The 13,126-nt window shown below is 32.9% G+C and overlaps 1 protein-coding gene across 1 annotated transcript in view; it reads right to left on the bottom strand.

Annotated features, from left to right (window-relative positions):
• The window catches only part of LOC123552228 (receptor-type tyrosine-protein phosphatase delta-like), a 71,488-nt gene that overhangs the window by 35,258 nt on the left and 23,104 nt on the right, over positions 1-13,126 (bottom strand). The window contains exons 2-3 of the mRNA XM_045341705.2: positions 8,517-8,617; positions 6,345-6,543 (exon numbers count right to left, since the gene is read on the bottom strand). Coding sequence (XP_045197640.2) covers positions 6,345-6,543; positions 8,517-8,617 — 300 coding nt within the window. The remainder of the gene's footprint in view (positions 1-6,344; positions 6,544-8,516; positions 8,618-13,126) is intronic.

The raw sequence follows: 13,126 nt of genomic DNA on the forward strand, positions 1-13,126 counted from the left end.
TTTCCATGCCAGCCAATGCCCCCATCCCGGAAAATCAAACACTGAGTTTAAAACAAAATATAAATTTTCTGTAGTAATGACCAACTATTAAAAAATACAAAATATCACCATTCTTTGATATCTGTTTGACACCACTTTCCAACAGCTGCAATGACTGTTAAATACTGTAAAGATTATTACCAAGGTCTTTGATAGAATCACTGGCTGCTAAAACAGTTTAGATTGGAAATTGTTAGAGATATGATTAACTTTTCAAAACATTCCCAATGCCAACCTGTAAGGCCAAATGAACATACTCCTTTGTACTTATTCTTTCTGAAACTCCTAACCCTATATCAGACTTGTGTAAAGTGCTCACCCTACATTGTTTAATATCTACCAGACTGGCAGAAAAATATTTCAGTTGTCTCTTTGTTCCTTGGTATCGGGTTTAAGCTGAAATTCAACTATATCTCAGTTATGTAACCGCAGGTTCCACTGCTTCTCAGAGCAAAGGTAACAAAGTGACAAAGGTCACCAGTGGCACTAGAATAGGACAAAAGTGCTGACATTTACTAATCACATACCAGGTAATTTCAATTAGAATTTAAATAATTAATTAAGAACACATTTTATTGCTAACTTTTAGGGTCTCAATTTACCACTTCAAAAGGAAATAGGTGCTTATTAGAATTTACAAAATGTAACCTGTCCCGGGTTTCTCTGATTCAACCCAATTGAGCCTTAGAAGTAACTGACAAATTCTAACATGAAACAGATGATGGACAAATAACTAAAAGAATACTATCTTCTGTCAAATTAAGATGTGGCACATCCGCCGTTATCTAAGTGCCAACATGTAGGCTGTACATAGTTCTGGTTGAAGATCAAACTTGAATCAGAGTTTAGGAAAAAAATTGAGGCAAGACATCCCCACGTCTGTTTGATAGCTCTTTAATTTATTTTTTACTTCAAGCTAAGATTATTTGTTGTAAGATTTTGTTGAACCCTTTGAATTTTCAATTGAACTGAACTTCAAACCCCTTACTGGTCTGGACATAAACATTTTCATACTCGTTCACCCCGAACCCCCTTTCTACCACAGTACCACCATCTATTTTTTAATCAACAATGACTGCATTGCAATGTTTAAAGTTTTACAAAAACCGTGAAATGTCCATTTTATGTAATCCAGTTGTATACAAAGGTTTATTTCCTTCATTTGAACCACTTATGCATTACAAAATAAAAGTTCAGGAAGAAAATATAAAGATATTAGATTCCAAGTAATGGACTAACCCCTGTTAATTCTTGTTCGTCGAAGAATTTCGTCAAATCAAACTTCGACTTCACCAAGGTAAGTCCTGTTTAATTTTTTTAATTTTACGGCCAACATTTCTACCAAAATATTTTGGCTGCAGGTTCTAAGAACTTAAATGCTGGACAATATCTAAAGTGAAATACATACACTAGGAATACATTAAGTCATTCAGCAATATGCATTACATGCACTGGTAAAAAAAGTTTTAAAGTTTGTTGATAGCTTCAGAACCAAAAAAAATTAAAATAGAATATTTACAGACTCCAGAAAAAGAAAGTTAAACTAGTATATGGCGATACACATATAAACATACAAGACATTACATAGACAACGGGCATTATGTCTTCATTCAGAATGCTAAAATTAAGATTATAACACATTCTTTTCTCTATTTTTCATAAAGCTTACAATTAAGCCCTTCACAAAACTACAGAGTATGAAGTTCAAAACTGAAACTCCTTTACTACCGGTAACCTTAAAGAAACAATAATACTTAAATTTTGTATTTTGCAACATGGTGTATATTTTAGCCAAAAAGAAAGAAAAAAAGGAAAATTTAGTATAGCATTGGGGGAAACTAAACACTAAACATAACATTTTAAATAGAGAAAGAGAAGAGTTTGTTTTTTATTCCTTATGTCTGTTTCGAGATAAGTATTTTACATAGTAATTTAAACACCTGAAGGATGCCAATGCACAAAATGCTTTTCAATTTTAAGTATATTCCATATTCCTCTAACTTTAATAATTAATCATTGTTGAAAAGACCATCATTTGTTCATATGGATAGCAACAATCTTAAGGTGGTAGACCCATAACCGTAATCTGCAATTTCCGTTTGATTGCATATTCTCCATATGCAATATTAGCATTTCCCGCCTCGTAAGTAAGGCCGCTGCAGTAAGTGCCGAAAAAACCGAAGTAGAATTAGAACATTAAGATATTGCACAGAATATGTCCAGCGTCTTAATGGTCAGTTACCTCAAATGCACCAGTAATTCTAAATTTACACCTAATGGTCAACAAAGCAATTGACAATACTCATTTTTTATATTTTTCAGAGGTCGGTCTGTCTTAATTAAATAAATCTCTTTTTCTTATTAAGTTAAATCAGGTTAAATGATCCTCAAGCTGTACTTTGGGGAGGGGGTGCAGATGTTTGGTTGTGTAGTAGTAGATGAAAACATTTGTTTGACTGTGTGGTAGATGGAAACATCTGTTTAACTAGGTGGCAGATGGAAATATCTGTTTGACTATGTGGCAGATGGAAACTTCTGTTTGACTTGGACGTAGATGGCAACATTTATTTGACTGTGTGGTAGATGGACTGTGTAGTAAATTAAACATTTGTCTTGTTGTGTGACACATGAAAATCCTTTTTGGTTGTGAGGTTGATTAAAATATCTACTTGGCTGTTTGGTAGATGACAACATCTGTTAGGCCGTTTGGTAGATGAAAACATCTGTTAGGTCGCGTTGTAGATGAAAACATATGTTTGGTTGTGTGGTAGAAGGAAACATTTGTTTGACTATGTGGTAGATAGAAACATTTGTTTGCATGAGTGGTAGATGGAAACATCTGTTTAGTTGTGTAGTAAATGAAAACGGTTGTCCGATAGATGTCAAATTACAATGATCTTTAAAGGTCCACTACTAAAACTCGAACGAGTATTATATGAAAACCAGAGTTTGTAGCTGAGACATCTTAAAAATATGGCCCACTGCATCGGATCTGACCAAATAGTCATGAATATGTTCAAGAATAATTAACAAATAAACAAAACATGCTGCCTATGTCAAACCGAAAGTATGTTTTCCGACTGCTTACGAACCCGTCGAGCATCTTCGGATTTTTTCGGAAGAATCCTCCGAAACCAGGCTATTTATAAATATATGCAAAATATATTATATGCCCATAACGTGATTTTTACAAACTTAGCACATGGAATTCAACAATTTTGTAACTCACAAAAACTTCATGAAAATCATTCTTATAATACAGGTAATATACAGCTATACTACAAGTTTTCGGGAGGACAATTCAGGCCCTTCACGAATAAAGTGTTTTTACAACTTCGTCTGCAAACTTTTTCAGTTAATCTCTTTTCATTATAGTTTTAAGAATATAAATGAATAACTGTCTTACACTGCAGAAACAAAATGTGTTTGAAATTTACCTAAATATTTTTTACAATCATGGAAATACATTTATTTTGTCGCGTGTCTTTAAACGGATATTCGTTTGAAACAATTTTAAAATCACGAGATCCCGAAGAATTTCCGACCGATTACGGAAAAACGATAAACATGAAAGTAGGACAAAATGACCACCCATGTCAGTCTAAGAAAATACAGAAACAATCATTTGTTTCTCTGTACCTGTGTTGAATTCAAGGGAATATTGCACGGCTATCGTAATGTTTAGTACTATATTTCAAAATGTGTAGTCTTTTTTAAGATTTATGTCTATTCATTTGTCTTTATTTTGCACCTTTAATGTTCGTCTGTGCAAGACAGGGCTTTAACTACTCAATGGATAGTATGGAATGAGAAACTGAGTGTCAGTGAGCTTTGATCTTGACATATTATTGTCGGGAATAGCATGGACTAGCTACAGGGTTGCAGTTTGTGAGCTGTGTTCTCTGGTTCTCTGTTCATACGAGAAAAATCAAATATATTTGAAGACAGTGGAAGTTGAGATCTTTGTAGAGTATAAATGTATATTTGCTGATTTTCCACCATTTTAGGAATATGGAATAATGTAAACTGACTTTATTTAAACTGACATTTTTTCAAAAAGTAACACAGAATTAAGAAAGAGAGAGAGAGATAAACATTCGAGAAGATAGAAAAAGAGTAGTTGTCAAATAGAAGGGCAAATTTTCTACATCTTAACAGCAAGTTTACAACCTAACTCGTTATAATTTGATGGATACGACTCGGTAACTGTTAAGAATACTGATAAAAATATAGTTCTTAATCCTTACTCATAAAATTGATAACCCTTACACATCAACTTGTTCATCCTTACCCATCAACATTTTAACCCTTACCCATAAACTTGTTAACCTTCACCCATTAATTTGGTAATTTTCACCCATCATGTTATTAACCTGATGCTTATTAAAATATATTGCTAGTTATTAGGGTACTGATAATAAAATGTCTAAATTATAAAGCTTTATATAAACGATCCGTTCAGTATGAATTCCTCTGCGGTGTACTGGTTAAGATGGTACGGAAGTTTTCATTACTAAGGCAACCCAGGTTCGGGTCCTAACTCACAATATGTCTTTTTGTTCTTGATTTAGCATTTTTTTTAAATAGTTCAGAAACAAAACAAAAAATGTTTCAATGTTCAATAATATGATCAAACTTCGATTTTAAAGAAATGTCATTTGCAGCCAATATCTGGAGTTCAGTCCCTTTAACTTTATTTAAAGTCAAAATAACACCCCCCCCCCCCCCCAAAAAAAAAAAAAATCTTATAAAGGATTTTTCAACTCTTTAATGTGTTAATAAAATGAAGAGATTTAAACAAAGCTAGTCTATGTGTTTGATTATTCGTATGTACATAAAATAGCTTTGTCTCTTCCCTTTTAACTGTGCTAAGAATGAGCTTGACGCAAAGTAGTGCTTTAAAACATAGTAATGTATGCTCTTTAGACTAAGCATTCTTACATGTTTATCATACAAAATGATTAAATATCTATTATGTACATATATATGATTATAATATGGATATGTTATAATGTAGCAAAACCAACTGACACCAAACAAGTCTGCTTTCAATTTACAATAAAGTCAAAAATGTTGTGTTGAAGATAACGTTTCAGGTTTATAATTAATTAAATCAAATTTTTGACATGTACTGATTGGACAGATCATTAGCCTATGTTTTCAAATTTTGTCACCAGAACCTGTTTCATGGCAGTGTATTTGCCATTTTTCTAAACACTGAACATAAAGAACAAAATTTGTTGACACAGCATGCAACATATTACGCTGACCGCACACTGGATTTTGCAAATCACTGTTTATTTGAAGCATGTAGGGTGGCTTGTGCCAACGCATTTTCATGTTACACGACATGCGAACAAACGCAACATACGCTCAGTGTGCATATTGCTTCATGCACCAATACATTTCGCATGCAGAGTGATGTTTCTAAACCATGACATTAGAAACCTTTTCTTAGAATAACAACCTTTATTATTTTCTTAACCAGTTTTGTTCAATCAACTAGAAAATAAACCAGTTTGATCATGGAAATTTTTGGAAATGTAATTTCTAAGGAAAAGACACAATTAGTGGAGAACTTAGAAATAGTACAACTACTATAAGACGAAATGATTTCACTCAAACCAGTCACATATAGCAGAAACTTGCACATTTTCAATGAGAGGTTCAAATCAGCAAAATGTCATCTCATTCCCCTGGTTGTTACACTCATAAAGGTAGCAAAGCTTGACATTGTGTTTTTCCTTGCAAACTGGTTATCAAATTTTTTTTCAGTCAAGACTTCCACTTATGTACTCAGCATTTTTCAAGTTGAAAGCACAAACATCTGACACACTAACTGACAGGTCGACAGGTTTACAGGTCGAAAGGTTTACACGTTGACAAGATGATCATGATTAAGTCAATTGTAGATATTGAAAAATAAATGTATCAAAATGTTTATTTATAGATTAATGCTTTTTGGTCTGTCAATCTGTCGACCTGTCAACCTGTCATCACAATTATATTTATACAATAATGACCTGTCAACCTGTCGACCTGCCACCTTGTCGACCTGTTTGAACGCCATTATATGCATAGATCAATGTCTATAGATTTTATTAATTCCTTACGAATTACTTTTTTACTTGAAACAATAACTATTAGGAATTAGGGCTATAAGATTTATTTGTATTCTGAAGTATATAGCCTTATAATACAATTCAGTAACAAAATTACTCATTTCTTAAACCAGAATTATTTTTTGCTTATACTATACTTGATCCAACCCATCTGCAGCCAGTGAAAACACTGACAATACATACCTTCCTGTCTCGTCATCACTTGCACTGGTACAGACAATGGACCTTGCCCCATGCTGGAGTAGGCCAGCACACAGATTGTATAGGTGTTGTTGGGGATCAAATCACTGATTGTGGTCATCTTGTTCTCCCCCGCTACCTCCTGGTTCATCCACAGCACAACTGGCAGGTCTGGGTTGGTAGTGTAGAATATTTTGTATCCCTAAAACATGAACAGAAAGTAAAAATTAAATATATCATCAATGTGACTGAATATGCCAACTTCTTGGTATATGTCCACTTCTTGGTGAACTGAGATTTCCCAGAGTACACTATGATATAGGGTTTGATTGAAAAGCACTAGTTATTCCAGGTGCTTCTTCAAATGTGACAAATTTTACTGACAGATTTTACTGAATATTAACATAATTGCAAACATTTCAAACCATTATGAAATGCCATATACAGAAATGTTATGAATTATTAAGCTTCTGTAAAATTGAATCTCAACAAACAAAACAGAATAAATCACTCTCAGCTTTAACAATCAATCAATCAATCAAACAAACATTTATTATGCATGAAAATCTTATCAGATCTATTAACATAGCATGATAAATACATGTAGACAGTTTATCTAAAAATCAAAAATCGTGGCAAGATGGCAAGACATTTCCGATTTAATACCCTGTAAATATAAACTTCCAAAATCATTCAGATTAAAAAACGCAGAAATTGCTTTTGTGGGAGAGACAAAAGAACAAATGTTTTGCCTTTCATAATACAATACAATAATATATAACAAAAAAAGAAAATATTATGTTTTGACAACAATACTTAAGGGTCTTTAATAACATTTTTCTAGGTGTAAGTATCTATGTTGTTTCTAACATTAATATTCATTTGACTACCTATTTCCCAATTGAAAAGCTTTATAAATGTACATCGAGAGATTTCGGATTTCTGTTACGTTTTCACTTTTTAATAATTGCAAAAACTTAAAATTACTCGGATTTTGCCAATAGTATTTTCTTATATATTGCCGACGTAAATGAGAACTATAACCTTATTCATAGAATTTACTCTTGGTGACCTTTTGTACAAATGCAAAACTCAAAATACAGAATATTCAGACCAAATTTATGATGCAACTCAGGCAAATGGTTCGTTTCCATCGAGCGTACTAGTTCTCGTAGAGATGTTCTTACCAGTACACAGATTTTCTCATAAATATTTCATTGCTTAGTCTATCCCATTACATATTATACAAAAATATTGAAATTTGAAGAGAATATAAAAAGCGGGTACAAAGCTATTGTCAACGTGAAAAGAAGGCATTATGGATCATATTAAAACCATTATCAATATGAAAGAACATTTGATATAGATGAAGCCTGTGAAAAAGGTGTATTTACTGGTTGAGCATGCCATTTAATTTAGTCAAATCATGTGTGTAAATTTCTTAAGTGCTGTTCAAGGGAAACAAGAAATGCATCATTTCATTCCATTTTAACACATATGGAAGCAAACGCAAGCATTTTAAAACAAAGTAAAATATCGATATTATATCAATGAAAGCTCAAACTGAAGTGTTTAATCAAGATATTAAGTTGGAAATGAGTATTTAAGAATCAACCCTTGTTGGTCTAGCCAACCTACTCGGCATCTCTTTAGTCAACTTTACAACAATAAAACATTTCTATTTTATAAATTCAAGCCAGTCATCACTTATACAGGGCAAAGAGATAAAATCATTAAAAACTGGAATGTATAGTTGTCAGGTGATGTACAAAAAACTTTCCAAACAGTATGTAAAGTATAAATATAGTGTGTGAGTGTTTTGGGTTTAGTGTCTTTTTCAACAATTTTTCAGTCATTCAGAAAATGACATCTACTTGTAACAGTGAGCGCAATGCCGTACATTGTAGCGCTGCCTTACTAGAATATCAGACACATGACCTGATACCTCACTCAGACGCATAACACTGACCAATCCCAGAACTGTCTTCTTTATATTGAGCACCAAGCGAAGAAGCTACTATTACCTTTCTTAACGTTTTTGGTATGATATGACCAAGGAACGAAGCCATAACCTCTAGCACTTAAAGTAGACACTCTACCAACAGACTACCAAGTTGGTCAGAATATAAATATAACTTCTGTTGTTGACAAAAAAATAAATAAAAAGAATCAAACCTGAATGATTCCATTTGGTATCTCTGGCTCATCCCAATCTATGCGGATTGTTTGCATGTCTTGTGGACGAGCTCTGACATTCCTGAGGGCAGAACTTGGAGCTAAAATAACACAACCATTAAATATTAGTCATACAGTTATATCTGAATGTATGCCACTGAAAAAACAAAATGTGATGTGTCATAAAATAAGAAAGGTTTGTACATACACACATAAAATTGATTATAAACCAAAATTAAAATTATTTCAATGCAAAAAAAAATTAAAAAATTAAAGTTTACTTTTAATGTTTATTAAATGTTTTTTTTTATCACTATTACTTATTAAAAAGATTTAATCATGATTTCAAATTGAATTTCAGCAGTGGCTAAAGAGAGTAAAATGAGAAGAAATGGTATAACATGCAAAATGCAACAATGTGCATTTACAACAATGAACATGCTTCACAAACGGATGCTATATATGGATAGTTACCACTCCTTCATATTTAGAATTAATGCACTTTTTGTCTTATTTTCAATGTTAATGTCTTTTTCTTTTCAATACTTGCATAATTAGGGCATGGAAGAGATATTACTATGATTGTAAAGAATAAGTAAATGCATTAGTAATTAGCAAAAACATTAGTAAATGCATGCACACAAAATAAAGTGCATGGGTTTGAAAGCAACACAAAATTCAAATAATTTTGCCAAGGTTTATTGAGGTTGTACTGCTATTATAGTAACAAGCTCCAAGATGTGCTCTGCATATATATATATATTCAATAATCTGGCACTGATTTCCATGCATCCGCTCAGAACAAGTTTCTTAACCTTTTTTAACACGAGTAATTTTGATAGGAATAATCCAGAAGTACCATAGAAATGACACACAATTTACTGCGACATCAGCAAACATACTGGGGATATCTTAAAGGTCCATTACTAAGGGAAAGTGAGTTGGCAATTTTTTTCATAGCCAGTGCATAGACTTCTGCGAGACACTAAATAATGAAGATTGGCAGGTCAAAATTTACAGAAGGTCTTTGGAACTCAAAGAAATGTATGTGTATTATGTTGAAATTTCAATGAATCGACAGAATGACCCCCCAGGTCTTTTTAACTGTCTTCATACTTCATAGAAAAATAATTGTACATATACTGCGATTAATTCCGAATTTCTACATACCAACTTTCATTTTCCAATAAAATGAAATAGTTTCTGTGCTTTTTAAAAGAAATTAAAATGTTCACTTTCCTTAGTATTGGACCTTTAATCAAATATATCGGATGATCCTTTGGATGTGTAAATCCTAGTAGTGAACTAATTCTATTTAAATCAATCGGTACATTACAGTGAATTTTTATGTTGTTCTTTTTTACTGTTGCTGGCTTTTCGGCAAAGAGCTAAAGCTAATGAACGAGACAAATTAAAATCACACGAATTCAATTAACATTCCCCTCCCCCCCCCCCCCCCCCCCCCCTCCCACAATCCCCCTTTATCGGGCTTAAATTAAAATTCCTTATACACAATGATTATATATGTTAGTGCATAATTTCATTTCATAAAAAAATACTTCTAGAAACGGCAATCTTAGATTTTAGCGTAGACAGTAAGCGTGGAGAGCAGCTTCCCTTTATCAAAATGGCGAAAACTGCAAACAAACTTGTAGTTAAGTTGAAAACTCGCCTATGACAAAGTTGTTGATTGCTAAGGAGACTATCGTATTGGGAAGGCAAATGCACGTCAATATATCATGATAAAATAAGAGTAAAACGAAAAAGAATGGGCCTAAAATCACCTTTGATATTATATTGCGACATATTGGACTGTTTTCTATGCGATTCCCGTCAAAAAATATAAGTGAACTTATTCTATGAAAATCAATCAATACATTACAGTGAATTTCTATGTGAATTTCTATGTTGTTCGTTTTACTGTTGCTGGCTTCTCTGTTGAAATTTTATATTGCGTCGACCCGAAAATGGAAAACTGCCATTGAAAAGATTACATAAATAACATTTTCATAAACAAATAACGTGTATCGATACTGAAACGATTCAAATTCGCTGTCAGATAGTGCTGTAAAACTTGTTAAAAGCTATTTGTCAGATAAAAAGCAATAAGGCTCTTCTTACAGAAATTTTAGGAATATTATTAAGGGAGTCCTTCAGGGATCAATTTTAGGTCCTGTGTTTCTTAATATTTTATCAATGGCATATTTTATTTTATCAAAAATGGTACAACTTGGCATTCCCTTTGTGTACCCGTCCTCTCCCCCCCCCCCCCCCCCCCCCCCCCCCCCCGCGACCCAATTTTGCCCCTTACAATTTCCGTCTCCTCCATCTATATTTTGCATAAATTAATATGTACTTATTGGATGCTTGAAGCAACCCGTCTGAAATATTGCTCCATTACAGCTTCTTTTTGTTGTGGGCCTACTATGCAAATGCGTGGCTCTGTCGCTGTGTTTTTGGTGCTCAGTGCTTCCGAGAAATCTACCCTTACCTCTTATCTTTTGTATAAATATGCGGATGACAATTTTTTATTTAACAAATAATCAAGGCCTTCGAGTGGTTTATCGTCTAGTTAACCACGGTTCAGAGTTCAGATGCGTAGGAATTGAACCGCGAGGGCGTTACCCCTAGTGTTTAAATACCGAGACATCTGAACGATCAACCGTGGTAAATTAGACGATAAATCACAAGAAGGCATTGATTGTTTGCATGCTGACATGCTCACTGATATATGTTTTAATAAATACTATGCTGGACTTCATTTACGCGAGGTGTACTGTATCGGACGTCATGTGGCAATTTGACGTCATAATTGACGTCATAAAGCTCTCTTACCGGTCCGCGCGTCAACAGTTGTTTATCACAAAATATACAGAGCTTGGTTTTTCTTCTTTATTTAACTTGAAATTAAATCAAGTCATGTTAGAATATATGGTAGTGATTCACCATCTGATCTCGTTAAAACACTAGAAGATCAAGGCAACATACTTATCGACTGGTTCGATGCTAATAACATGAAAGCAAATCATGAAAAGTTTCAAGGCATTGCTTTTGGCAAAGATACACATAAGCTAGAATTAACTTTCAATTTTTGTAATGTGCAAATTAATGTGAAGATGAAGTAAAATTAATTGGGGTAAACCTTGATTTTATGTTAAATTTTGATATTCATGTGATAAATATTTGTTAAAGAGCTTCTATGCAATTGAATATTATGAAACGTATTGGCAAATATTTATGTAAACATGGTAGAATGGCAATGTATCAGTCTTTTATGATGCCAAATTTTAATTATATTGTGTTGCCCTTTAACCTGGTATTTCAGTAATAAAACAAATATTAAGAAAATCGAGAAAATGCAGAACAGAGCTTTACGGTTTAATTTTGATGACAACCAAGGTACATATGAAGAAATATTGTTAAAACCAGGACTGTGGCACTAGAAGTTTTTAAAATAGTTCTTAGGCAAGGTCCTCTATATTTACACGACCTGGTAAATGACAGAAAATCCGAAATAAGTTTCAGATATAGATATACAGCTGTTTTACTACGTTTTAATACTGTAAATTATGGCAAAAAATCTTTTCTTTATTCTGCTGCTAAACTGTGAAACTCCCTGCCAGACAATTTATTAAGTGTACTTTACTTCCTACGGTCAATTTCAGTCACTAATCTTAAGCTGGGAGGGACCACAATCAAATGTATGGCCTGTTGACCAAGTTGCCTGTCGGGGTGGTTCTTCTTTTAGCAACAGTTGAACATATCACAGAAAATAGTATAGTTTTGATCAGCCATGATACCTAGCGTTAAAGGCAAAGAAAATCTCCTATATAAGTGACCCCCCCCCCCCCCCCCCCCCCCCAATAAAAAAAAAATTACCAGACTTTTTAATCCCCAATATACAAGATCCTGTCTGGTCCACTCTGATAAGGGTCCATAAAACCCCCTTAGACTTGACATGTAGCCTAATTATTGTCAGGGAATCATAAATTTTATTGCCTACAGATAAAATGGTTAATTTCTGTGTTTTGCATTTTATTGATTGAAGTGCTGTTTGTTTGGGGTTTTTTTGTTGGGTTTTTTTTTTCAGAATGTACACAAAATCATTTTAATTGATAATATACTAATTTCGATTGCTCAGTCATGTTGAATAATTTCCTGGCCAATTAAATTATAACTCTTATAGCAAAACAATTCTCATTCCTCAACAATAAAATAATTATTTAAAACTTATTATTTATTTAAAGAGAAATTACAAGTTTGTTTATTCAATGATTATGATCTTTTTATCAAAAGTAACAAAATAAAACCAGAAAAAAGATAATTGCTGGATTTTATTAGAAATTATTTAAGGAAGCGTTCAGTTGCATTTTTAATAGATAAAAAAGGAATATGGACAGAAGGATTTTATATATTAAAATGCATAATTCCCCTTGTGTTGTCTAAATAATGTTTCTTTCGTGTATAATAAATCCAGCAAGAAAGATATATCATTGTTCAAAATACACATAATTTATTATTTCTAAAAGCTATGTGCCTGAATGCATTTTTTATATTTTTGATAAAAAAACAGCAATGATGAGATGTAATTGTTAGAAAACTTGATTTAT

Source organism: Mercenaria mercenaria, chromosome 4 (assembly GCF_021730395.1).
Source record: "Mercenaria mercenaria strain notata chromosome 4, MADL_Memer_1, whole genome shotgun sequence".
Taxonomy (NCBI): domain Eukaryota; kingdom Metazoa; phylum Mollusca; class Bivalvia; order Venerida; family Veneridae; genus Mercenaria; species Mercenaria mercenaria.